This window comes from Lipophrys pholis, assembly GCF_963383615.2.
Source record: "Lipophrys pholis genome assembly, chromosome: 2".
Taxonomy (NCBI): Eukaryota; Metazoa; Chordata; class Actinopteri; order Blenniiformes; family Blenniidae; genus Lipophrys; species Lipophrys pholis.
Genome location: NC_137636.1, coordinates 35895791 through 35921592, shown reverse-complemented (window position 1 = coordinate 35921592; position 25802 = coordinate 35895791). Strand labels below are relative to the sequence as shown.

General features: G+C 40.5%; 1 protein-coding gene across 1 annotated transcript in view; it reads left to right on the top strand.

Annotated features, from left to right (window-relative positions):
* Window positions 1-25802, top strand: part of LOC308125541 (protein kinase C-binding protein NELL1-like) — a 430629-nt gene that overhangs the window by 182536 nt on the left and 222291 nt on the right. Inside the window, exon 12 of the mRNA XM_080489392.1 lies at window positions 2076-2204. Within this exon, the coding sequence (XP_080345518.1) occupies window positions 2076-2204 (129 nt within the window). The remainder of the gene's footprint in view (window positions 1-2075; window positions 2205-25802) is intronic.

The following is a 25802-nucleotide window of genomic DNA, read 5'->3' as shown; positions in this document are numbered from 1 at the left end:
TGTTTGGTTTAGAGCTAATGGTCTGAAAAAAATTTAAAATAAACATTGTTTCCTCCTTCGAGCCTCAAAAAAATATTAAACCTTCAGAAAAATACTAGAAATGTAGTTGATGATGCCTTCATCAAAGTGAAAAATAAAAAAATAAAAATAAATCAAATCAGATGAAATTGTGTTTCCTTGAAATATTATCTGAATATCTGCTATATTGTAAAATAGTTTTGGAAGTAGGCTCATTATTTTTGAATAAAATGAACTAAAATCAATGTAATAAAATAGTTTCCAGCATCTAACCTTCATATTGAAAATATCACGGCCAAAAGACTGGAATACACGCTGCTATCTAAATCAACTGTAGGCTATGAAGCATTAAAAACTTAATTTCAATAATCGCTAACATTTTAGTTTTTTTTTAATATCATTTGCTCATTTTATCATCAATAATCAAATCATACTGATCAGTCAGTGGTGAAAGAAAAAATGAACAGCTGGGATCTGCTCCAGTTCTCCATGACTCTGAACTGTACAAAGTGGTATTAATGTGTTACTTGTTCTTGGATTTATCAGGTTTAATCTTGACCCTGAGTGTGGGCAGCCCAGGTTCAAATCATTGCAGCAGGAAGCGCGTCGGGGATGAAAACAAACCAAATCTATGGTTGAAGTCGTGATGACAAATCAACACTTTTATATTTTGTATTTGTCAGATCATTAAACTTTTGGCACAGAACTTCACCTGTGACTGTCAGTCAAACATTATACAGCAAAAGTAAGAATAGTAAGCACTGTGGCTGTGCAGTGGCCTCAACATATAAGTTAAATGGTAGGACAATCAAAGCTTTTAAATAAAAAGACTTACCTGAATTCCTGAATTCTCAAAGTATGTGTTTTATTCTTAAAGACTGCTAAAAGGAAGCTTAGAGTGAAAGGAATGCCCTGTTTACACAACAAGATTTTCAAGTGAAAATGCAAAAACGTGTCTTGTGTTTTGGGGTTCAGTTTAAGTGACATTATTGTTTGAAGCAACTGAAAACTCAACTTTTCAAAAAATTCTCTGTCTCCATGTAAAGGAGAAATTAGGAAAGTGTACCGAGGTCTAAAACGGCATCTGTGACATGACAGTAATGGTAAATAGACTTGTATAACATTTATGGTATGTTTTACCACTTCAGTTATACACGCACACTCACACACTGGTAGTGATGGTTGCTCACACACTCTGATGTCCGAAATATGATGTGGGACTGCAGATGCGAATTAGCCTCCAGCTAAATTTGGTACGATGCATCAAATGGCAATATTTAAGTTTAAATTGTACATTGTCCCTTTTAAGTAAATAATTAAAATGAAATGAATGTTACACGGTGAAACATGGTAGAATGTGAAGCGTACTTTAGATGCCAAAGTATTGCAGGTGTATGATACTGGCGTGTTGTTGTGTGTGGGCTACTGGCCGGCAGTTTAGAAAAAAAAAGATGTTTGGCACTATGTTGAAACGGGGTTCAAGAACATGTTTGGTAGCAGTTAAATATTGAACACAAACACAACAGATCAATACTCATATCAACCGATGCTACATTGACAAATTCTGACCTTCTGACTGGACTGCTGCTATCGCTATCGCTATCTCTATCTTAAAAACAAGGTTGGTTTCGACTGCTGGATGTTTGGCTGGATGTGGAGGGTCTTGCCCAGCGACCTACAGCTGCATCGCGTCGGCAGCTGGATTTGAACCAGCGACCTTCTGGTTGCCTCGCTAACTCTCCAACCATCAGTTTCTATCTGCTCAAGATGCTTTTTTTTTAATGAATTGTGCAGAAGAGGAACCTGCAACACAAACTGTTAAACTCTGACAGATTGTCGATTTTTGTGCAGTTTTCAGTGGTTGGTCCTGCGTCAGATTTACTGCAGTTGTAAATGTATATATCAGGCTCCCTGCCGTCCACAGTACAGCAGGAGCCACAAGATTACTCTTTTGTGCTCGCCTGTACTTTTATCGGTGCGCGAACTCTGCCTGTGCAACTTTCTCCACCATCTTGAGCGGGCACATTTTAAGGCTTCCCTTTGCTTCTCTCTTTCAGGTTACGACTTCTGTGCGGAGGGACTCATTTGTGGAGAAAACTCTGAGTGTAAAAACAGGAATACTAAAGCAGAGTGTGAATGCAAGAGCGGCTATGCCTCCATCCATGGGGATTCTACTTACTGTGAAGGTAAGGACTACTACTGCGTTTTCACCCCGGCTCGGGGCGAGCTGTCGCCGCCGCGCTGCACTCGCATCGCCTGTGAGCGCCGGATGCTAAAGCCAGTGTGGATGGCAGTGGTTTTGAGAGTTTCTGAAGGCTGTTGGTCGCAGCTTCGATGGGATGATGAGGACTTCCTGCTTGGAAGAACATGTGTGCATTGATTTCAGTTAAGTACAGACGGGAAAGGTTGTGGTGGAATTTATTGTTAGATGAAATCTGCAGGTTCAGTACGATCATAAGATCCCTTCTCAGTCTCATTTGAACTGATTCTGTCACGATCTATGGGTTCAGTTCTTCAAATAATCCTTCTGTTTGCTCTTTGGCCTCATCTCTCATGCTGAGTCATCTGAAATGAACTGCATGGTTTTTGTTTCTTCTTTCTTCATGTTTACAGCTGCAGAATCTTGACAGTGACAACAACAAACACAAATAAAAAAAAATGGATGGCGTAAAATATGTGTCACCATGCCGTAATGTTGGATTACCTAGTTATAGCAAGTTAAAGGTTTTTGCCGAGTTCTTGCACAGAGACGTCTCGGAAACGGCAGAGCCCATCGGGCTGCCTGCGAGCAAAGAAGTTAAGTCCTCCAAACATCGTTTGTATTCAGCCGGCTGGCAGACGCATGGACATCTCAGGATAATTTGAAAGTTTTGCATATTCTCATATTTTGGGGATTAGTTTTTTTCCTTTGGTATCATATATTTTAGTGATGAACCTGTTGTTTTTTCTAAAGGACACTTTGGCTATTTGTCAGCTTAAGGTCTGGTTTTAGATTAATTCACCATACACAATGTGGTTTACAAAGGCTGGAATCTTGTAAGTTTAGATTTTTATAGGGAAAATAGTATTTGTCAATGATTTTTGCTTCTTTTCCAAGCTTGGTATCGAACATACCATCTATCTGTGTGAACTATATGTAAATAAATCTGTTGGAACATATAAAAATGAACTAAAGTCACTCACATTTCCCCATTTCTCGTGAAAAACAAATATGATGAATATTGTCATTTGAATTTATTTTCTCCATCCTAGAAAGTCCTACAAACCTGCAGCATATTGTTTTATCTGCAGCGAAGGAGCCTGGATATCAGGTGTTTTGAAACTGACGCAAAACAAATGCAGATTTAACCAAAATCACTCACCTGATGAAAGATTCACATGTTTGATGAGGAGGACGGAATCCAGTCAGCCTTTAGCAGAAATGTTGCTCTTATTGTGTTGAAAAGTGTTTCTTTACCTGCTGATGAAGTTAATGTATAAGTCTTATTATGATGTGTTCACTTTTGGAGCTCTTGCTGTATTCTCTTGATTTCTTCTGTTCTTGTTTTTTGCCCACAGTGTTTAGTTTTTGTCAGATCATCTTCTATGGCAGCAACACACACAAAACCCTCAATGACATTCTCCTGTTTGATTGTTGTTTTCTCTCACTTCCACCAGCAAAATGCAAACCCAAAGTCAGTTTTCGTGAGCTTTAAATTGTGTATTTTTTGGGGCAATCTTTGCAAATTGGGCCCTTACTGTGCATGCTTGGCATCCCTTTTAAAAGGGATCAGAGTTTTGATCCAGTTTGGTCATTTTCATGGATTTCCAGCCTCACTGGAAAAGTAATTTTGATGGGGACACCATGATGGGGGGATTGTTGACTGAGTAAAAGCCCCAATCTGTGGGTGCTGGAGGCCCAGATTACTTGGGATGGAGCTAATGGCCTTATTTGATTAAGGGGCTTGGGAGCGTCAATCTGTGGATTGAAGGATTTGCTCGATGCTTGGTGCAGTTGTCTTTGGGTCGGAGCCACAGCAGACACGCTGGGAGCCGTTATAGCCACGAGCCCTTCAGTCTGTCTGCGTCTGTTTGATCTGCATGGTAAAGAGGTTTACCCAGAGCTCCTCTCACAATCCTCAACAGTCCCACACCATAAGAGGCAGGGCTGGGAAATGCCGATTGTTAGATCAGCTATGTAAATCGTGGCACCAGGGCTGTATTGGCTTTAGCTGCATCATCCATCTTCTGGGGGGGTTTGCACCCAAAAGGCAGCTCAAACCTCTATTGTAACCGGATTAGCAGGATCCAAATGTACACTATGGTGGGTTTTGGCACGGTTTCATTCACACCTTTGACTTATTTTGGATCAGGATGTTTTACAGCACAGACTCTAGTAATCACATATTTTCCTTTGTTAATTTATTTGAATTCCACACAGAGCTCAGCGATCAGATGGCGCGTTGCTGATATCCGAGACGTTTTACTGTGCAAATTAAATTCCCCTCTTCTATCTCATAAACAGAGATTGTGTCTGGCTGTGCTTCTAAGTTGTCATCAAATGTGACCATTATAGTCTAATGAATCTTTTAATATGCAGCCGGATGCTTGAAGACGAGATTATTTACTTGTAATCGGAGTGCTGTTTACAAAAGGAAGAGTGGATTTCAACAGAGCTCAATTTGAGCTTTAAATCTTGTATTCAGTCGCCTTCTCTCTCGGTACTTAAATCTATTTGATACTTGGCTTACAGCTTGTCCTTACTGTTTCCAACTGGGCAAAAATTGCAATTGAACATTATTAAATGTGGTTTTTCAATTGCAAGCCCAGTTTGTTCAGCTTCTATTCAATTTGTGGACAAAGATATTTCAGTTTAAAGATTTCTTAATCAAAGAGCGCAGGGAAATGACTCTTTTTTACACATGCAGGCACAATATTAAAAGGTCATTTACGAACATTAAGTATGTAAATAATAGAGCTTGCGAGTAAGTCAAATCTCTTTAGCATAGAATTTGTTTCTAAATGAATAGAAGCATTATTTCATGATTCATCTTACTAAGGTAAGCCTCTGATAAAGAAGTTTCCACAGGGCTCCAAAAGCACCCATTATGTAAGGAGTGGTACAGATACCAAGTATAGAATCAACTTCTTTATTTTAATAAAGCTAATAATTACAGGATTTGAAATGTTCAATTTTAGTACAAATTTAAACAGTAAAAACTATTGATGTACATTTTGTTAAGGCGCTGTGCGGTTTTCTTCAGAGAGATGGATGCACATGAGCATATACACATTTTAGCTATGATACCCTTTCTGAGAGTGGATGCAGCAATGATTAAGATCATGTCGGCTACATGTATTATGTAACCTGCCTGGCTTCCACATAAAACACGCTGAGTTCAATTTAAAAAAAAAAAATGTATGTCGAAATGACATGTGCCTCTGTCTTTCAGGTTATGACAGAAACATGAACAGAATCAGGAAGTGTAACTATTCAACTATAACTCATGTAACTTCATTACACATTTCACCCTTCTTTTTCAGCATATTTTAGACAACTTTGACATCTTAGCTGTTTCAACCATTTTGGCACTTTTTTACTGCCGTTTTGCATGTTTATTTTCTATTTTAAAGATTTTCTTTTCTTCTATAAATTCTACTATTTCAGTTTGTTCAAGCTGTTTTTCCCACGTTCTTGTGATTTTAGTTATTTTTCCCATTTTAGATATTGTAGGCCCCATTTAAAAGTGAAAATGCAAAAAATGTCATTGAAATTCGGGTGTCCGTTTACACGACCACAGTGCTTGAAGCCTCTGAAACGGCAAAAGTTAAGAGTCCTTGCGCGCATGTTTATTTACGTATAAGTTTGGGAAAGCTTCATGGATCCACATGTTGCTCCAGAGTAAACGTTGTCAAAAGTAAATACTCATGTTCATATAGCAACAATAAATAAATAAATAAATACAATAACAAACCTTGTTGCCTGCCACTTCTCCTACTTTGTACATGTCATGTTGTGTCGAGGAGGTTTTGAGTGGACCAACGTATTTCCTTCCCCTCACTGATTGATGGTGGTGTGATGTTTGAGGTTAAACTGAGCGCAGGCTTCACTGGAGCAAATGTGACAAATCCACACGCCTGGAAGTGTTGCTGAAACGGCTCAGCGTAGTGCAGCTTTAATCACATTAGCAAATGATACAATTGACCCGTAATTACTGAAAACAAACTATTGGCAAAGAGTTTATTACTAAAGATCATTTACATTTGCATAGTTTGACTTCAGCATTTATTTAGACTCACTCATGGCGTTTGGAGTAAAAAGTTAAAATAAAAGCTTTTTTCCTTCTGACAACAGCATTTAATGAAACTACAGGGTATTGCATTTGTCTGCAGCATGCATGGGGCAAGCATGACTTCTTCAGCCAGAAAGAGAGTATGGTGAACATGTGGATATTCAAAACCATCTGCCAAATCTCCGAGACGGACAGGATATGCAGAATCTGCTTGCATGTAGAAATACAAACATAGACGGACACTAATGATGGCGTGTGTTCCCCACTCGCTCGTCTGCTTAGGCCTGTGTGTTTGTTTATTCCATTAAAGATGAATCACTGCATATTGGCCGCCATCTTTCTAGATCGGAGACGAGAGTGGCGTTGACGGCGCCGCTCTGGGAACGGTGAGACATCGGCTCCTCCCATCTCCAGCTTGGGAAATGATTTCTAATCTGGGACGAGTGCAGCGGTTGATGTTGATGGGTGTTGTCAACACTCGGCAACTGCATCATTCGGCAACTTCAGGGCTTAGTGATGCACATGTGAAGAGTGATGGGTGAGGCTTCACTTCTGTTTCAGAGTGATTTCCACTCTGTTCCAAACCCCTTTAACATCACACGGTCTGAAACTGCATAAACGCATCATACGGGACAAATATGTGAAATAAATGATATAACAAGCTTGTTGCTGCAGTGTTCTTGAGGTGAAGCATCTCGTATTGCTATCTTTCAATGAATTTACTCTTCTGTCTCCTCCTGGAAAGCTGGATTTGAATGATATCACTCATGAAGAGGTACTTTTATACCGGTAATTCACTTGGCAATTATTAATCATAATTTAGAGGGAGCAGTATGCAATTCACTTCAAGATATCTTGAAAATAGACGTGAAGTGACATGAAGGGATATTTTCAGAGGCTCATAATACTGGATCCAGCATCAACAAGTATTCAAGCCTGACCTTGAAGGAGCATCCATGCAAGTGTTTCTCAAGCCAAAAAACAAAGACTGCATATCAGTCAAAAGTAGCCGATGTCCTGCTCTTGTCGTCGGTGTTGAATTAGTACACTTTTTATATTTGCATACAGTTATTATTATTGCTATTTTACAAAGTGAAAGTTTGCTGATATCTGTGTTTCTCAATGTGGTGCCACCTGAGAGCTCGGCGATCACAAGCGTCCAATAATGGAAATGGCAGGAAATTTGTCCCTTTAAGCAAACCGAGCGGATCGGGACGGACTTTTTTCATCTTGGATTTCTCTCCTGATCCGCTCGGTTTGCGATGTTGGTGGATAGAATTTATTGGTCCAGGAGCAGGTCTGGAGTGACCCTGGCCATAGCAATAAAAAATTTCAGGTCTTGTCCAGGACAGTGTTGCCACAGTTACCTTAAAAAAAAAAATCTGATTACTGATTACTAGTTACTCATTTAAAAAATAACTTCGTTCCTTCACTGATTACTTGTTTTTAAAAGTAACTAAGTTAGATTACAGCTAACCTTTTAGTTACTCTCAGCACCTGCCGATAACACCGCCCCATCGTCTCAACATGAAAATGACAACTGGTTTTGCCAAAAAGTCAGTTCAGATCACTGCCTGGGCCCGGTTGTTCCTAACTCGGTTATTGTTGAACGAGCCGTGAAATACATTGAACCGACCATTAACTTTAAGGGCACTGTTGTTCAACACTAGGTTAACTTTAACCAGGTGTTATCTTGACGTTAAAGTTAACGCACCTCTGGACCGCCGCTAACTTTTTAACAGTGGTTAACTCTCACTATGGCGTTCATGTTCATGATGCCAGTTCCCCCAAAAAATTATAATAATAATTTTTATATATATATATATATTCTTTTTTTTTTTTCCCCTCTATGGCCACTCCTTGGCTATGTACTGTCCACTTTCTATGTCATCCTCTCAGGTCAAAATGAAAACAAGATGAGGCAACATGATGCCTCGTCCGATCGTCCCAGCTCAGCTTTTGTGTGTTCCCACTTTAATATCCTGGTAGCAGCGTTGTTTGTCATGTTTCATGGTCATTTCATCGAAGAGATGAAAACACTGCGCTGCCGTCCAACACAATATAATTTTCGATAACCGGTCATGCTCAAGACAAAACGAGGAAGCACGGAAACTTGAAAGTGGGCGAGCGGCATCAGGAACGCCAAACAGTGACATTAACCTCACTGTTCGCTTTGACGACGACGTTAGCTAACGGCATGACTAACCATGTGTTGAACAACGCATATTTAACGGTTGGTTAGCTAACGGCAGGTTAAGAATTTAACCGGCGGTTAGGGCTTAACCAGTGGTTAAAATAACCCCGTTTTGAACAACCGGACCCTGGCCTCCTGCTGATACATGTTTAACCTTTGACCTTTATTCTTTGTTGTATTTATATCTGACTCATGGTTTTATTATCACATTTTTACTATTACCGGTATTTAGTTACCCGGAGATGTAGTTGTAGTCTGGTATTGCACTATTTATCTATTTATTTATTTGCACTGCCTGATCTTTGCAACCTTTTAATTAGAGATAATCAAAATGGGAATGCGATTCATTTGAAAACTTTGGAATTGATCATATAAATGACAAAACTTGGCATCTTGTTTCTGTTATTTTATTTTAAACAATCTCCCATCTTCATTAGAAGGCCTTGTCTCTTTATAACCTATCAAGACTTTTCACTTCCTATGTACGGTTGCCATGTTTCTAAATCTATTAATGTGCACTGACACAGAACCGGCAACAGCTTAAGGTCAGGATCCGTATAAATCAGACACTTTTGTTTAAGCTTTAATAACCACAGACATTTCCACCACCTTCAAATAATGTTTTGTTTTTTTTCACCTTTTCTTTTCACTGTGTGCCACTTCACTTGATGCTGCTTCATTTGTCATATTGATTTTTTCTTTTTTTTCTTCTTTACAGACATTTGGGCTTATCATTGGCTTATTATCCTTATCAGCTCTTGTTTATTCTGTCTGTCAGTGATCTCCTTAGAGTCCCGGCAGCTCTACTGTATTGGTTCGGCTCCAGAGGACACAGTTGTTGTTTTGCTGACGGCTTGTTAATTGTAGTCTTAAAAAAAAAAAAAAAAATCCTGTCATCACCATCATTGCACACATTGGCTTGAATCCACTGAAAATGAAGTCCCAAATAAATAAATAAAAAAAATGTGCCAGAGTTCCTGATGTTTTGTGGAGTCAGTGTAGAGGAAACAACATGATTCCTTATTTCTTTCCACAGTTTTGCCAGGGCCGTCCTCCCAAAATGGCCTATTGTTGTTATTATCCCAGAGGCTCCTCAATATATCGTTTTCTGAGGTGGGTAAAATCCCAGCGTGGGTGTAATGTTGAACAGAAGTGCACCTAGATGGGGGAATATCATTCTTTCATTGAGTACATTCCGAGTTTTATAGAGACCCTTTCTCCCTCGGTGTACCCAAATGATCTTCAACTCCATGGGACGCTTTTCCACAGCCTCTCCAGTGTCCCTTTTCCGCAAGTCCTTCTTCTTTCATGTTTCAAAATAAATTCACCGACACCACGACGCAACCTTGAAAATGTTTATCGGTGGGCACATTGCATTGCGGGGGGGATCCAGAGAAAGCTCATAAGACGCCCGAGTTAAGTCAAGTGTTCAGTCTCCGGAGCTCAAGCCTATTTCCATAGAAATGATCTCAGGAGGGTGTTGTGGGAAATTCTCCCACTGTTAAAATCTCTTGTGGGTCACTCGGCCCACATTAACAGTAACATCAGCCCTCGCTGTGCCCTGGAACTCCTGGAACTCAAATTTATTTTTCACGTGACGATGGATTTGTTACAACAATGTGTATTTGGCCCGGAGTGCTCTTGCTAGGTTGAATTGAGCCTAATTGCTATGTATTTGATCAAGTGTATATTATGGTTCCCTCTCTGCTTAAGAATTCTGTCAATCAATGGTTAGAGTTGCATTCTTCTGCAGTTTTATTTGGCCGGCACAAAAAAAAATCTCTCTCTCTCTCTCTCTCTCTCTCTCTCTCTCTCTCTCTCTCTCTCTCTCTCTGCTGCGGGTAATAAGATTAGAGCCCAGTGTGAGGCCGACACATCAAAACTAACAGGGCTATTTCTGTTTGTTCAGCTTGCTTTCATTTAGCTCCACAGCAGCCACGCTCCCCGAGTTCAGGGACCGACTCTCTGATGTGTCCCCTGAGCTAACAGGCTCTGGGGAGGCATTTTATGATGCCCCTGATCGCCAGTCAATCTCCACTGACTCCACAGCAGATTTCCCCTCGTCTTTGCTCAATTTCTCTCTCTCTCTCTCTCTCTCTCTCTCTCTCTCTCTCTCTCTCTCTCTCTCTCTCTCTCTCTCTCTCTCTCCCTTGATATGCTGTGCCTTTGGTGGTAATATTGCCACAATTCCTGCCTTAAACATCTTTGTTGATGTGTTGCCATATATTTCTGGGTTTCTGGGTGGTGCAAAAGCCAGTAAATACGTGCTTAATGCACCATGTGGAATCTTACAGCAGATTAAAAGCAAATAGTTTCATGACATATAAGTGAAATGTTCTGATTTTGAAATAAACTGTGAATAAACTGTGAAACCATATTTCATGTGCCTATCTATCTATCTATCTATCTATCTATCTATCTATCTATCTATCTATCTATCTATCTATCTATCTATCTATCTATATACGTAGATATATATATATATATATATATATATATATATATATATATAAAAAGATGCATTTTAAAATCATAGTCTCATCAAGTTTAGTTCTGCGCAGAATCCTGAGTAGCTGGTAAGAAACGTGGTTCATGGTAGGAAATGCATCCAGTTTTAGAACTCAAGACTATAGTGCACTTTTTTTTTTTTTTATTATGTCTCTTTTTTTCTTCATTTTTGTTTTTGTTGGATTGGCATGGTGCAACAAAGTTAAAAGAAACTTGTAGATTGTACCTATTCAATGGCATTGGTTCTGTGGTTCTTCACACTCTACGGGCTTTGCTTGTTTGCTCGGGAAACGCTTCATGACATTGACAGCACCTCTGAACCCTGCGTGCAGAAATGTGATAAAGTTGTAACTGTAGCCCACACTCTTATGAAGTCATTTGTGCAGGATTTTACCTGTCATGTCCCCCCGTGTTGCTGAGGGCGATAGAGATGCGGTTGTGGTGTATTTTCAGATGAGCTGAGATCAGCTGGTCATTTGGCGTCTGGGTGAGACCCACCTGCACACTGACTGATGTTCTCTCTCTCTCTCACACACACACACACACACACACACACACACACACACACACACACACACACACACACACACACACAGATATACGGACTGAGACGCGTGAGGTAGTTGGAGGTCGCTGCTACAAACAGACAGGAATTACAGAAAGATCACTGGGATTGCAAACCTGTGGGAATCATATCTTCAGAGGTTGGAAATGAGCCAATCAAAGGCAGCAGCTGCCTGCAGAGCCTCCACAGTCGGGTCGAAGGTGTGTGTCTGTGCATGCATGCATGTGTGTGGGTGTGAAGCTGTCCTGGTTTTTCAGATAAGCTCATAGAAACATGGCACGCCTCACCCGGAGTGCAGCATCTGCCCCTATGCTGCTTGCTAATCCGCTGAAACTGACAGTTTCTGTTTACTTTTTGCCCGCTGAGTTTGGTCACACAAAACGACGCATGGAAAATATAATAACACACATGAGCATTTTACCCGTCTTTCATCATATACCCCTCAGCGCCGAGTCGATAGTTTTCTCTGTGTTGTGCCACTAAGGGATCTGATGATGATGTGCAATGAGAAACATGATGCAAAAAAAAAAAGTGACTTATTGATTGAGGGCAGTTTAGATGATTCTCATATGCCCAGATTCAGCTTTCGATGATGGAAGTGGCTCCGTCTCTTGTGGCACTGGTGAGTGCCGCTGGCTGAATTGGCTCTCAGTCAGTGGCATTAAAGAGTAATTGGCTATGTTTGTACTTCTGCGAATCAATCAGACTCTCTGTGGGAACTCTGCCTGTATCGTGTTAAAACAAAGATGTAATGGCAGGGAACGAATGAGCAACAGCATCTGCTCCTCCTTTGTTCTGTACATAGCAGAATGATGGGGTTTGTGCCGGGGTGACTCGAGAATGTACAAGAAGAACACAGACAGTGAGGTAGATAAAGACAAGGACGTGCTAAAAGGCAGCAGTGCAAGTTTCCATGAAGAACCTGTTGTTAACTGTGCCCTTCGTAAAAAAGTTTGTTGTTTGTTCTCCCTCCCGGAAGAAAAAAAACGAAACAAAAAAACAACAGGTTAAGCAATCAGCCTAAAAGCATTCGACATTTCTTCTAGCAGCCAGGATGATACCTGCATTTAAATAAGGGAGGAATAAATAAAATATCTAATGTTTCCAAGTCTTGCAGACAAGCAGTCTGTCCACAGAGATGTGTAGAAAGTCTTCTGAAGTAATGGCACCAAACCAGGGGTCCATGTCAGAGATCGCAGGGGGCCTGAAGCTCTGCCGGCTGAAAGACTATCAAAACCCAAATTGCACTTTTCTGAGGAAAAAAAAAACTTAAAGTATAATTTGCTTAAATTGTGAGGCTCCTGCTTTTTGTGTGTTTTGTGACAGTATGTTCACTGGTAGTTGGCTCCACCACAATGTATCAGCAGATCAGAGGTCAGGAAGAATGATGACAGATAATCCCTTCACAATGAATGTGGGACAGTTGTTTTTACTATTTGTGTGAAGGTAAGCGGATTATTATATTGTTTTTCGTGAAGATAATTCTAATCTCTCCAGGATGATGTAGACGTTATCAATGTTGAGGTTCTCATTTTATTGGACTTCATGTGTATAACATCAAATTACTGCTTTATTGAGTGTATGACCATATTAACTAATTACCTGCATGCACACACACACACACACACACACACACACACACACACACACACACACACACCCTGTTGATGAATGTATGCACCGTGCACCGCAGAGTTATAGTACGTACAGTATGTAGGGTAGTGTTAATTAAAAGTATGCAGTCAATCTTCTCCATCAATGTTTCCAAATTAGAGACTTTCTCGTCTGTTTAGGTCAATTTAAATCTTCCCAACAGACCTAATCTCATATACATGGCACATGAGCAGGTTTATCAACGCTCAGTCTAAAATGACCAAAATAGCATTTAATTACAGCCTGACGTTAAAACTTTAGATCACAAAGGATTTAAATGAGTATCTCATAGAGTTTTGTTATTTGTTGGCACCCTCAATATATCTTATTTCTGACTTTGCTGATTGGAAAATATTACAAAAAGAGGAAGAATTTGTCTTTTACAGTAATGGCAACATAACAAGCATTTGTGGCATGGTCAGTCGGTTTCTTTTTTCACATAATCGCTGGGTGTTTTAGTTGTGAGCTGACATTGTTCACCATTACACCATGCCAATTTAGATCACACTGAATATTTCACCAAACTAAAGCTCAGTAGAAAATGTATTTTGTCTTCTGAATCTAGACAATAGGGTGATATTTCTATCTCCAATCTCACAAAGGAGCCTCAAGAGGTCAAGCTCAGAGAGTCTGCACCGCCCTCATTGGCACCGCTGGAGTGGACTTGACCTCGAATGCTCCAGAGTCTCAGCAGTGACCTGTATTTATTGACTTTCAGGTCAACATTTATGCCAGTGTGTGACAAAAGAACACTGTTCATCAAAGGTCTCCCAAGGATTGTATTAACACAACAAGATATTAAAGATTAAGCCAGAAGCATGATGCATTTTAAACACTCTTATCTCAAAGAAAGTGAAAGGAACACTGCTTCAAATGTCAGACACAGTTCACAGTTTACTCATTAGCACAGCACTGACACTTCTTGGTCATCAATTCAGTGAGTGCAATGTTATCAAACGCTGATTGAAATCATGTTACAAGAAATAAAAAGCCCCTTTTGAAAAAGAGCTGAAATTCTACTCCGAGATAAAGGTTCAAAACAAAACAAAAAAAAAAACCATCATCTCACCTGCTAACAAACAAGCAGACAGACAGGCGAGGATAAAAATAGCAATAAACCCATTTTTACTGCTCAGACAGAGATAATGAAAGTGAGGACAGTGTTGGAAAGTACAGGCAGTGCTTCTTGCCAAGCTCTCTCCATAGTGCTCGAAGCCTAAACGCTGGAGGAGCGTTTCGGTGTGCATCGCTTGGGTTGCCTCAGTCCGCCGTGCGGCACTGGCAGAATTCTGCAGGAGTCACAGTGGGTGAGCACTCTGGTAAAAGGTCAGTAAAAGACCTGCAATGAATTAAAAGTAATTTCACTGAATGGTGGTGTGCAGCACGTCTCTGTCTGCATCCTCCTCCATCCCCGTCCCGCTTCTCCACCTCTCTTCTGGGTGGTATCCATCTCTGCCATCTGCACTTCACTGACTGCATGTGTTCCAGCACAGCCAACGCCGTCCTTGGCATCGCTACACTCCCAATGCTTCATCCCTCATATGTTTATTTATCCCTGCTTATATCCGTTCAATTTTCTGACCATTTCTGAGCTGTGGTGGGGGGGATTGGGGCGGTAATCCACCAAGCCAGAAGTTTTGCTGGCTTGCTGCTCTATATAGTCTATTGGCTAAAGTGCTCACATTTCCACTGATGTTTAGCCTGGAAACTCCCATGCAGGCTTGAAATACTTATTTGCTCTAAGTAGCCTAATGGGAGGGAATACAGATTGTCCAAAATGTTTTATCGCTTTAGCGTGCAAGCTTGTTTTTCAGGATTTTTTTTTACATTTCTTGTCCTATTTCACATTTTGGCCAAATTGTATCTGAGTGCAGGAATGGCTCCTCACTTGTCTATTTTTATGCGAAAGTGACAACAACAATGGGGGAGAAAATTGGCAGAATGACGGGACCGAACAGTGGCGGGTGCCTGAACAATACCTACATAAATGCAGATAAGGTGACACAGATAACAGAAGACAGATAAACAGAACAAAGCACTATTGTTTACCAGTGTGGAGTGGAGGGCAGACCGGGCTTTGTTAGACATGCAGGTCTCTTGTGGCTTTTTGGTTATCCTTGACTGGGAGATCAATGAATATTAAATTATGAAATGAAAATGACTGGACTTGATGCATTCAGTGCCATTGCTTTAGTATTTGTGAACACACCTTTCACCTTGCACTAGTTAGCTGAGCTAACAATTATTATCTGATGCAAATGTCGGCTCACAATGAATGAGGACATTAATTAATCATCAATTAGAGCTTATGGTGGACTAAAGTGAGTATTTACTGAAGTTAAAAGTCAAGCCATAATCCACTTTACTAGAAGATTGGGTTCAATTTATGATTCGAGCCTTTCATAACAGATTTAATGGACCTCTGTGAGAATAAAATGTCTGCCTTGGGCATAGTGGAAGCTACCACGCATCAACCACCAGAAAAGGTGGCGATTTCATCAATAGAAACTGGTCTGTCAAAGGAATGTACCAACATCATGCAGGAGATTGTCAGAGTGAAAAAGGTTCACATGGCTCCTTCTGGTGAAGTCCATCACTTCCTCCTCATGTGTCAGGAAAAAAAAAACTGTTTGTTCTGGTGAAGCATCGATGTGTTTATTCATGGGCTCACTCGTTCTCAAAATGCAAGTATGCATTTACATAGTCGAATGTAGGATTTCCTGGTATTGATTAGTTAAAGCACGGTCTTCACAGAAACATTTCCAAGTGAAAGCACAAAACTTTTGTTCCATTTTGGGTGCTTGGAGTCACTAAAACCACAACTTTTTGAAAATGCTCTGACTCTGTGTAGATAGAGGCTTGTAAGCCATTCTGACAGCTTAGCTAATGTGTCACCACATTGCAGCTGTGCGCACATTATTCAGATTCGCCAAACTGAAGGGACGGCATTAGTTGTGTCTCGGTAAAACAACAGACCTCACCTATTGATTACTCATTTACAGTGATGCCTGTAACGCGCTAATTAGTAATGTGTTACTCGCTTATGACCACTTTTTTCAATAAACAGTAATCTAACATGTTACTATTGGATAAGTAACTTTAATCTGATTACTGGTTTGTTACTGTTGTAACCTCCAGCAGGACGAGTTTCTTGTCTGCAAAGCCGTTTTATTATTAAACAGAACCGGCCTCTCCTCCATTCTCCTCCAAACGGACACAGACACATGCAGCGTATTAAAAAGGTCGCATAGAGCAGGTAGTGCAAATAAATAAATAGATAAATAGTGCAACAAAAAACTACAAATACATCTCAGGGTAAATACCAGTAATAGTAAAAATCTGATAATTAAACCATGAGTCAGATATCAATACAACAAAGAATGAAGGTCAAAGGTTAAATATGTATCAGTGGGAGGCCAGGCAGTGATCAGAACTGAGATTGGAGGGGCCTGTTGTCGGCAGCTGCTGAAAGGAACTGAAAAGTCACTTGTAATTCAACTTAATTACTTTTAAAAACAAGAAATCAATAAAATAACTAAGTTACTTTTAAAGGAGTAACTAGTAATCAGATTACTTGTTCAATGTAACGGTGACAACGCTGCTCATTTTTAGTAATATGCACTTCAGGTTAAAACCCACAGTCACTGCCTCATGTATGCAAAGTTGTTGTATGAGCACACTTTCTACGCTACTCTTTCTGTGTTTTTTTTCGTACCTATTTGAAAGTCACATTTGTGCCTGGTGTGTGGCCTGAATGACTGATGCTGCACTTTCTTCCCAACCCACAGTCTGTCCTTAAAATGACCGGAACCAATGGCAGAGCACATGTCTGCCTTGCTTGAATAGCCAATGAAAAGAACCCATCTAAAATATGACCATTTTAAATAAGTGTGCACAGAATAACAAAACAATTAATCATAAAATGATAATCAGCCCCAGGAGACACATCTGCTATCCAAGCAAAGACGATAAAAAGAAGACATAATCTGTGCATATTGGTCAGAGGTGAAGACGTCTTTTCAGTCTAGCCTGGACACGGACAGACACTCCTCCTTAGTCTTCTTCTCAGTCATTGCCAATCCGTTAATTACAGCCGAGACCGAAGGGACTAATGATCATGTTCCACAGGGTGGTAATGACACAATTATAACTGCGAGGACATCAGTCATCTCCAATTAGCTCATTCCATGTCCTTGGCCTTTTAGACACACACATTTGGACGAGTGAATAAGACAAAATTGCAGATGAGCGTCATTGAACTGTCTCACACCAAGTTCCTGAGCTTGACAAGTTTTTTAAAAGCAGTGGGGAAAAAAAGGGAGTTTAGTACCCCATACTTCACCAGGTGAATGCACAAGCAGTGATAAAAATCGACGTGTCAACAGCATGCACTGTAAATCAAAAAATAAAATATACAGTGAACCGGGACAGTATATCAAGCCCCGAATGAATGATGAATATTTCGGGCTCAGTCATCCCTTTTCCGAGGAAATGATGAGATACTCTGTATGCCAAGGCTCTAAATTTATCTTGAAGTTTAGCTTTGTTCAGGAATTGATTTTAGCTGCCAGAATACATGTCAAGAATTTTTCCTCGGAGTAGTGATTTTCTGCTCGGCTCCACAAAGCGCGACAACTCAGGATGGTTTATGACCCAAATGTTCTGCCAGGCTGCCTTACATTCACACCGTATTTAACTGCTGACAATTAAACCCGCCAACAACCTTTTCGTTGTAACTGTCATAGCATTAATTTAATGCTCCAGTGAAACTAAGATGAGCTGTGACATTATAAGGAAGTGGAGATGATGCGTCACACCCATCATTTCTACCGTCTAATGCATACACGGCCGTGAAGGTCAGTTCATCAAACCCATTGTTGTTTCACTGATAATTACGTGTTTTCCTTTGAAAAGAAGACTGCTGGAAAAAATAGCCCAAACTGTAATGAATATCACAGATTCTTAGCACAGATAGGAAAAAACGTTTGGCCTTTCACCTGCATTTTGTTTTATTTGCATTTTTTTACTTTTTTATTTTTTGCTATTTGGTCCGGGCTACCAGCTTGCTGCCATCTCGGAAGTTTATCACAGGGCAAACACATAAGATAGACATCACAACCATGCTTTTGGGATAGGGAAATAGGGGATAGGGGATAGGGGAAACCAATCCATGAGAAGGAAAATTGCAAACATTGCAAACTCAACACACAAAAGCTGCTTTGCCTCGACTCGAACCGGCGATTCTCTCACCTCACAGCAATTCAAACCACTGCAGAGCCCGCCATGCATTTCTGTGATCTTTTTAAAAAGAAAGTAACAGGGCTGATCTAAAGAAATGTAATTTCTCATTCATTGTTTTCTCCAACACTCACTTCTTCAACCAATCAGCCAGCCAACTAACCAATCAGCCAACCAACTAACTAACCAACCAGCCAGCCAGCCAGCCAACCAACCAACCAACCAACCAGCCAGCCAACTAACTAACCAATCAGCCAACCAACTAACTAACCAGCCAGCCAACTAACTAACCAACCAGCCAGCCAATCAGCCAACCAACCAACAAATCCAACCAACCACCCAACCAACCAACCAACCAACAGATCCAACCAACCAACCAACAACCAACCAACCAACCAACAGATCCAACCAGCCAACCAACCAACCAACCAAGTCTGATTTGAAAGTAGAGGATTCCTGTAGCAAGAAACATTGAGGAAAATATTGAACGTCATCATCAGTCTTCCTCATTGGTAAAACCAAAACAAATAAAAATGATCTATCCTTGAAACACAATATATTTAACTTCCTCAATGTCCAACGCAGTGTTGACACTGCTTCTGCTACATCCTCGAGAAGTATAGCATAACATTAAATATAAAAGAAGTATAGAAGTATTTAGGCAGTCATGAAAACATTGATTGAAAAGTACAAAGTCACTAGATAGAGCAGGGGCCTGTACTGTCTGAAAATGTACTTATTAGGGTCAATCGTGACTCTGTGTCTGCTCTGTCTCTCCACATTTGCCATTTTCTCTCTTTCAGCCGGGATTGCTTGACTCCCGCTGCAGCCATTAGCCAGATTTTAGCAGTATTGAAGGAGGATGGCTGTTGGTATCACTTCGACCAGCTCTCATCAACTGTACACGATGAGATGTTGACTGCCTCACATCTTTATTCTCACTCTCTCCTCAGCGTGTTCGTCCTCTCCTCACAGTTGACACTGTATCAGTATAGCTATATGTCTGCGGCTCTGAAAGCCCCGGCATTCTTTTTGGTGTCAACAGCACCAAGTGCATGAAAACTGTGTGGCACTCAACTGTGCCGAGCTTCAAAGGGGTTTTCAATAGTCTCATAGCAACAGCGGGAGCCTCATCTAGTGCTTTCCCAAAAATATCTGCCAAGTGCTCCCAGCTATAATACAGATGCTCAGAGTACAAAGAGCCTCGGCTCAGCAGTGTTATCATTTATAATTCAGGGAAATCTTGGTTTCCCTCACTGCACAGTACGAGTTTCACCTTGTGATGAAGTCCGCAAGAAGCAAGTATTGGGAAGTAGAGATCTGCTGTTTGCTGGTTCTACAGGACGTTGACAGTCATTCAGCGGGCCATGACTTCTTTTTGTTGTAAGTTTAAAATAGAACAACCGATTGGATTTGGATGGTTTGTGTTGTACTACAAATCAAAGGGAGTGCATTTTCACTGATCGCTTCTTGGGCCACATGTTTGATTTTGCACCCACAGTGGTGACCCACTGACGCTGGGGTTTGGACCAGCAACCCAGAAACACTTTTGTTTCTTTTTTAGAAATGACTACCTTATTTAGTGAAAATCCATCCATAATGTTTGCTCATTGTCACATCATTTCAGTGTAATTCACTGGTTAGCGATATTTGCTTCGTCATGACCCGCCATACTCTGCCTCACGGTAAACAGACATGAACCAGTCAGATCTGTGAAAGCAGCGAACTCAACACAGAGTAGGTCTATCCTTGGCTTCATCATCTTGAGGAAGAAAAATAAAAGGCAGTCTGGGTTGTATATACTGCTGAGTGGTGCATCATGGGGGATTTGGAAGGTGTTTGCAACGCTGACTAAATAATATGCACGCATATCCGTGTATACCCTGGACTATACCACACTAACTAATTTAGAATGCTTCATTTTACTGTTAAGATTATGATCATTTAAAAATAAAAACATTAACAAAAAGTACAAGTGATTCATTAAGAATAATATATTTATACCATATTGATTCAGAACTAGTTTAGTTTTGAAAAAATACTTTTTAACAAAAAGAGTTCTGACCAAATTTCATCCAATAAAATTAATCTGGAGCCACAACACATACATTTAACCTTCAAAATGAAAATAATAGATTAGAAAGCTGTATATGCATTTGGTTGTGCATGTTGTATTAATAACTTAAACCAAGATCATTTGAACGATTTGTTTTGGTTGTTTAATGTGTTACAGCGTTCTAAGTCATTTCAGCTGCCTCAGTCTTTTACTGATTTAGAGTTTGTTTTCTGCTTTTCAACCATTTTCAGCGGTTGAAGCCATCTGAGCTATTCCAGCGTTGTTAAGCTTTTTAAGCTCTTTTATTTTTTTTTTTAAATGTTCTGACCCACTAATGACCAATAAAGCTCCTTTTTATAACCTTGAACTCCAAAGATTTTCTTTCAACATTTTGAAAATGAAATGAAAAAAAACCAAAACACATTTGACTGTTTATGCTCCGACTTAAAAGGATCTATCACCTCTGCAGTTATTGTTAAAGTCATTAAAATGTTGCCTAAACTGCAATTATATCAGTAGTATTATTGAAGGACTACCTCTTTTTTTGTTCTCCACGTTGAAATATTTTACTGGTAGAGATTAAACATGAGTAAAATCCCTAAAATGTAAATATTTCATGTTCTTTATCTGTGATTATGCTTTTCAAAAGCTTCTGTTACCCACCGGGGCATGCCATTGCCAAAGCACCACAAAGTCCCACCCAGCCCGTCTCCTCGCACAGCATTTGCCACCAGAGGGCTCATTTAATAAACTGTTAAATTTTCCTCCGTCATTGGCTCGTTTTTCTGTGGTAAATCCAAATTGACAGAACACGGTGCTCGGAGAGATGTTGAACATGTCAGGGCAGGTGTGAAGCTTTGAGTTTTGGATGTCATCACTGGAAGGTCATCCCTGGTGAAGAGACACCATCCCGTGTGTTCGGTTAATCTACACACACACACACACACACACACACACACACACACACACACACACACACACACACACACACACACACACACACACACACACACACACACACACACACACACACACACACACACACACACACACACACACACACGTTCTCCCGGAAGCCTTTGAGCCGCCGGGTCCTCCACCCGGCAGATGGCTGCGTGGAAAGGTTGAGTGTTAATAAAGAGCAGCTGGTGGATTTCAGGTTTGACCTTCATCCCGCGGTGAACAGAGAGGAACTCCCCGATGACGCGTGTGCGTCGTCTGATGGATGGCATGAACTCAGCAACAGACACATTTCTCTAACATTGTGGCCCAAATGTGAAACATTCTTTAACTCAAACCATGTACGCACATTAATATACTGCATTTTTATGTCAAGTAATTTGGTGATGAAGCAGTTCTCTGGAAAATTAATCGTATTATTAACTACATATATGCATCCTGTCTTAGGTGTTTAATAGACAAAGGCAATGTCGCTGTGGAGTCTATTTCTCGCCAGGAAATGAATAGAAGAACATAAATAGACACTGGCCTGACATCCATCAATCGTTCACCCAACCCAACACAAAGTTTTTATCTTGACCCTCTTTTTTTATTAATGTCTCGCTCACGCAACACGATTGTGGAAAGAAAGTCATACTTCTTGAGATGTTATACTCGCATTAGTGATGGATTGTCACATCATTGCCTGCTTGTCTATCAGTATAGATTTGTCTTTTAATGAAAAAATATGCACAAATTTACCTGCATGCTATCTAATAAATCAGTGATATACTGTAAAGATACCTGAAAGAGTCAATGATAGGGTTTCACAAGTATCTATCTGCTCTGATTTTTATTACTTATTACATGGTTTTGTCAGAATGTAGTAGTGTGGTAAATGTAGAAAGCCCAGTGTACTCAGCATTGCCCCCTATTGTTAGACGGATATAATGATTGCCTCACCTGCTCTTGTGTATTAAGCCCCGTTTACACAATAAAGTTTCAAGTGAAAACACTTTTTTGTTTTGAAAAAAAATTGCATTTACGCTGCAACATTTAGAAAATTATGTCTGTTAAATGCAGTAGCGGACGTGGCTGGTTTTCTGCCCTGGGTGGATTCCCCCCCTGTGCCCCCGCCACTCACGGAGAATGGTCTTCTATGCGCACATAAACCCCCCCCCCCCCCCCCCAAAATACTTAAGCACTGCCGTGTACTGCGCATGCATGTTCCAGCTCGCTAATGACTGTATCAGTCATATTTTCTATCATGTTTCTCATGTAACGTCGCTGCTGTTTGAGACCCGCAGCTCATTAATGTCGGAGGGTGGGCTTACGTGATGCACCTGAACGCATCACTCAAAGCTGTCAGCATTTCAACTTTTCTACTGCACAGCTTATTTCATTTCAGAAATACATTTCTCTGAACTGTTTCAGCAATAAAATAGAAAGTTTGTGTCTGAGCTGTGATGTTGATCTGGTTTTAACTGCAGGAGCTGACAGCTGTCTGCGCAGACAGGGGGCGGAGTCACAAGATCATATCTGAGCCTGTTGAGTTTGCACCATGGGCAGTTGCCCACTTCACCCATAGCGAAATTCGCCACTGGTTACATGGAAACAGCAGAAACGCTTGAAAACTATGTATCATGTTGGGCCAGTAGTGGGTGCTGTGGGTTGTTTTTATGATGAAACCACACACACAGAGAACAATACACTTTAAACATTAACAATGTACACAGACATTCGTATGAATGACAACGTTGGATTGTTATTACAGTGATTGTCAACTATAAAACCACCAATTCCCAGGAGAATATTGACTGGGAGTGACACCACTCTGGATGCCGCCATTTTTGTTATAGTCGATCGACTTGTGCACATGCAGAACTATTTACTACAGCATTTCCTCTATCTACACAGAATGCCCAAGCATTTTCAAAAAGTTGTGGTTTTGCTCGTTTCCATGGAGATGACCTTATAAGCCCTTTTCAAAACATTTGTTGGGTAAATAGACCCCAAAGCAGGTTAAATTAAAGTTTTCAGTTTGAAACCTTTAAACATGTAAAAGGGGCTTCAGTTCCATGTGAACTCATACAGACTAGATCCTATTGATCTGTATTTAATCCATAATCTTTCCTTTGACAAGTGAGCACATATAATCAGTGTCTACAAATTTTAAAATGGCGACAATCAGTCCAAAATCTGTCTCAATTTGTATGTTTCTTCTCTATTTATCCGAAATGATCAAGTTATGCCATTCCTGATCATTGGAATTGACACATATGTGGCAACATATCGGCCTACAAATATTGAGATCTCAAACTTTTAACATTTTTCATTCTTTCAGAGACGTCTGTCCTTGATCTGCATCCTCCAGATGTCCAACAGTGTTACTGCCAGCAACAGCTCAGCTGCAAAGTTTCACTTATACAAACTGAAAATATCGTGCACATTTTACCAATAAACAGTTGTAGACTGGCCTGTCTAGTTTTATCCTGGTTCATCATGAAATTGTCGTATTGAATCTAATCGGGAGGATTTGCACTACATCTAATGTTAATCGTGCCCGAACAACATGTTAGCAGCATGCACAAATACACATCGGCAGCCCAAAGCTGCGTCTCTGTGAGGAGGAGGAGGTGAACACACAGGAGGACCGCTGAATGACTTGACAGATCCGCGGGTCGTTCACATGTGAGATCTCTTAATGACTCGGTGGACGGAGTGCTCAGAGCTGTTGACTCCTTTAAGACTAGTAATGGCGTGTAATGATGTGTTGGGACCTGATCCTGTCAGAATACAGCAACAGGGTGTTGACGCTCAGCAGCACCATTAATAAAATGACAGGGTGGTGTTGTGGAAGCATATGCTATCCACCTGATTGCCTGAGCCCGGGGCCAGCGGACTGGCCGACACAATCAACGATCTGTTGCGAACTGAGAAAGAGAGCCAAAGAGAGCTGGTGATGTACTTCTCTGCTCGTGGAGTAAAGAATCCATTAACTCATTTGTTAGGTGTTGCAGAAAGTTCAACACTGTAAATTGTTTGGTTTGGAAATGACTTCATCCATCCACCCTTGGGCTGTAATAACTTTCCATCTTCCAAGGTCGGAGAGGAATATAGTACATATCTCAACGTCCGCTGGGCGAGATGTTAGCTGCACCTTGAGCAAGCATCTACTTTATCACGTCAACGTGGGAATTATTGAGAGGTTTAATTTACTTGTGACAGCAAACGTCCCACAAATTATTTATGGGAAAAAGTAATGCAGCTCAGAAATGATCGCCACTGATTTCTAGTTAGCTGGTGCTGCTAATTGGACAAACACAAGTTGAATTTCACAAACTGAACAACTATCATTAAGACATTGATCAGTTATAACGCAAGTGAAGTAAAAAAACACCGATTATCTCATCGTGTCGTTTATTAGTAGGTAAATTATTAATCCTCAGAGTCGATGCACTGGAAGCTGGAAAATAGGCGAGCAGGCGGATTTCAGAAGGTTTGATGAGGACTAGATTGTTATGATTTATCTTCATGAGAATATCTCCAAAACTGCAGCTGTTGTGGGGTTTTACCTTTCTGCAGTGGTCATTTTCACTGAAATGTGATCCAAGACAAAGTTGTGAATAGGACTTAAATTATCGCAACTCTCACAATGATCAAAGTTGACCGCATTTCATTTTAAAGGAATTAATTAACTTTATTTATTTTGATAATGAAACACAATCTACCTTCTATAGCGTTGTTATCATGACATTCAAACACATTTGATAAAGGACACACAACTCACCTATAGTGATATATAAAGAGAAAATTCATCTTTTGAATACAACGTAAAGCTTTATTTGCCCTCGATGTGAAACATTTTCCACTAGGGACGTCCCGATCACACCTTTTTGCCCCTGATACCGATCCGATTTTTCAGAATTGAGTATCGGCCGATACCGATACTTTCCCGATCCGATACTTACATTGCTATTGCAAATATACTCAACAGTCTATTTTTGGAGCAACTAAGAACTCTGCGCAACGCGAGGCTTCAGGGCATGTAGTACACATGCCAGGCCTTTAGGGGCGCTGTGACTCACCAAACACAACAAAAATGCAGAAGAAGACAGACCATATAGAAATTTAGAAGTAGACTCCTGCACATAAACACATAAACCACTATATATAACTCTAGTTTTATAGGTCTATGGCCCCGCTCCGCCTGCTTCTAGCTTCTGCAGCTCCACCGGAGCTTCTAGTCCCTGATTCTTCTGGTTATTAGGGGACGTTGTGGACCGCGGTGGGGGGGGAGGGGGGTGATTACGTCATCGTTTTTTCCACGGATGATCGTCTTTGTTGAGCGTACTCCGC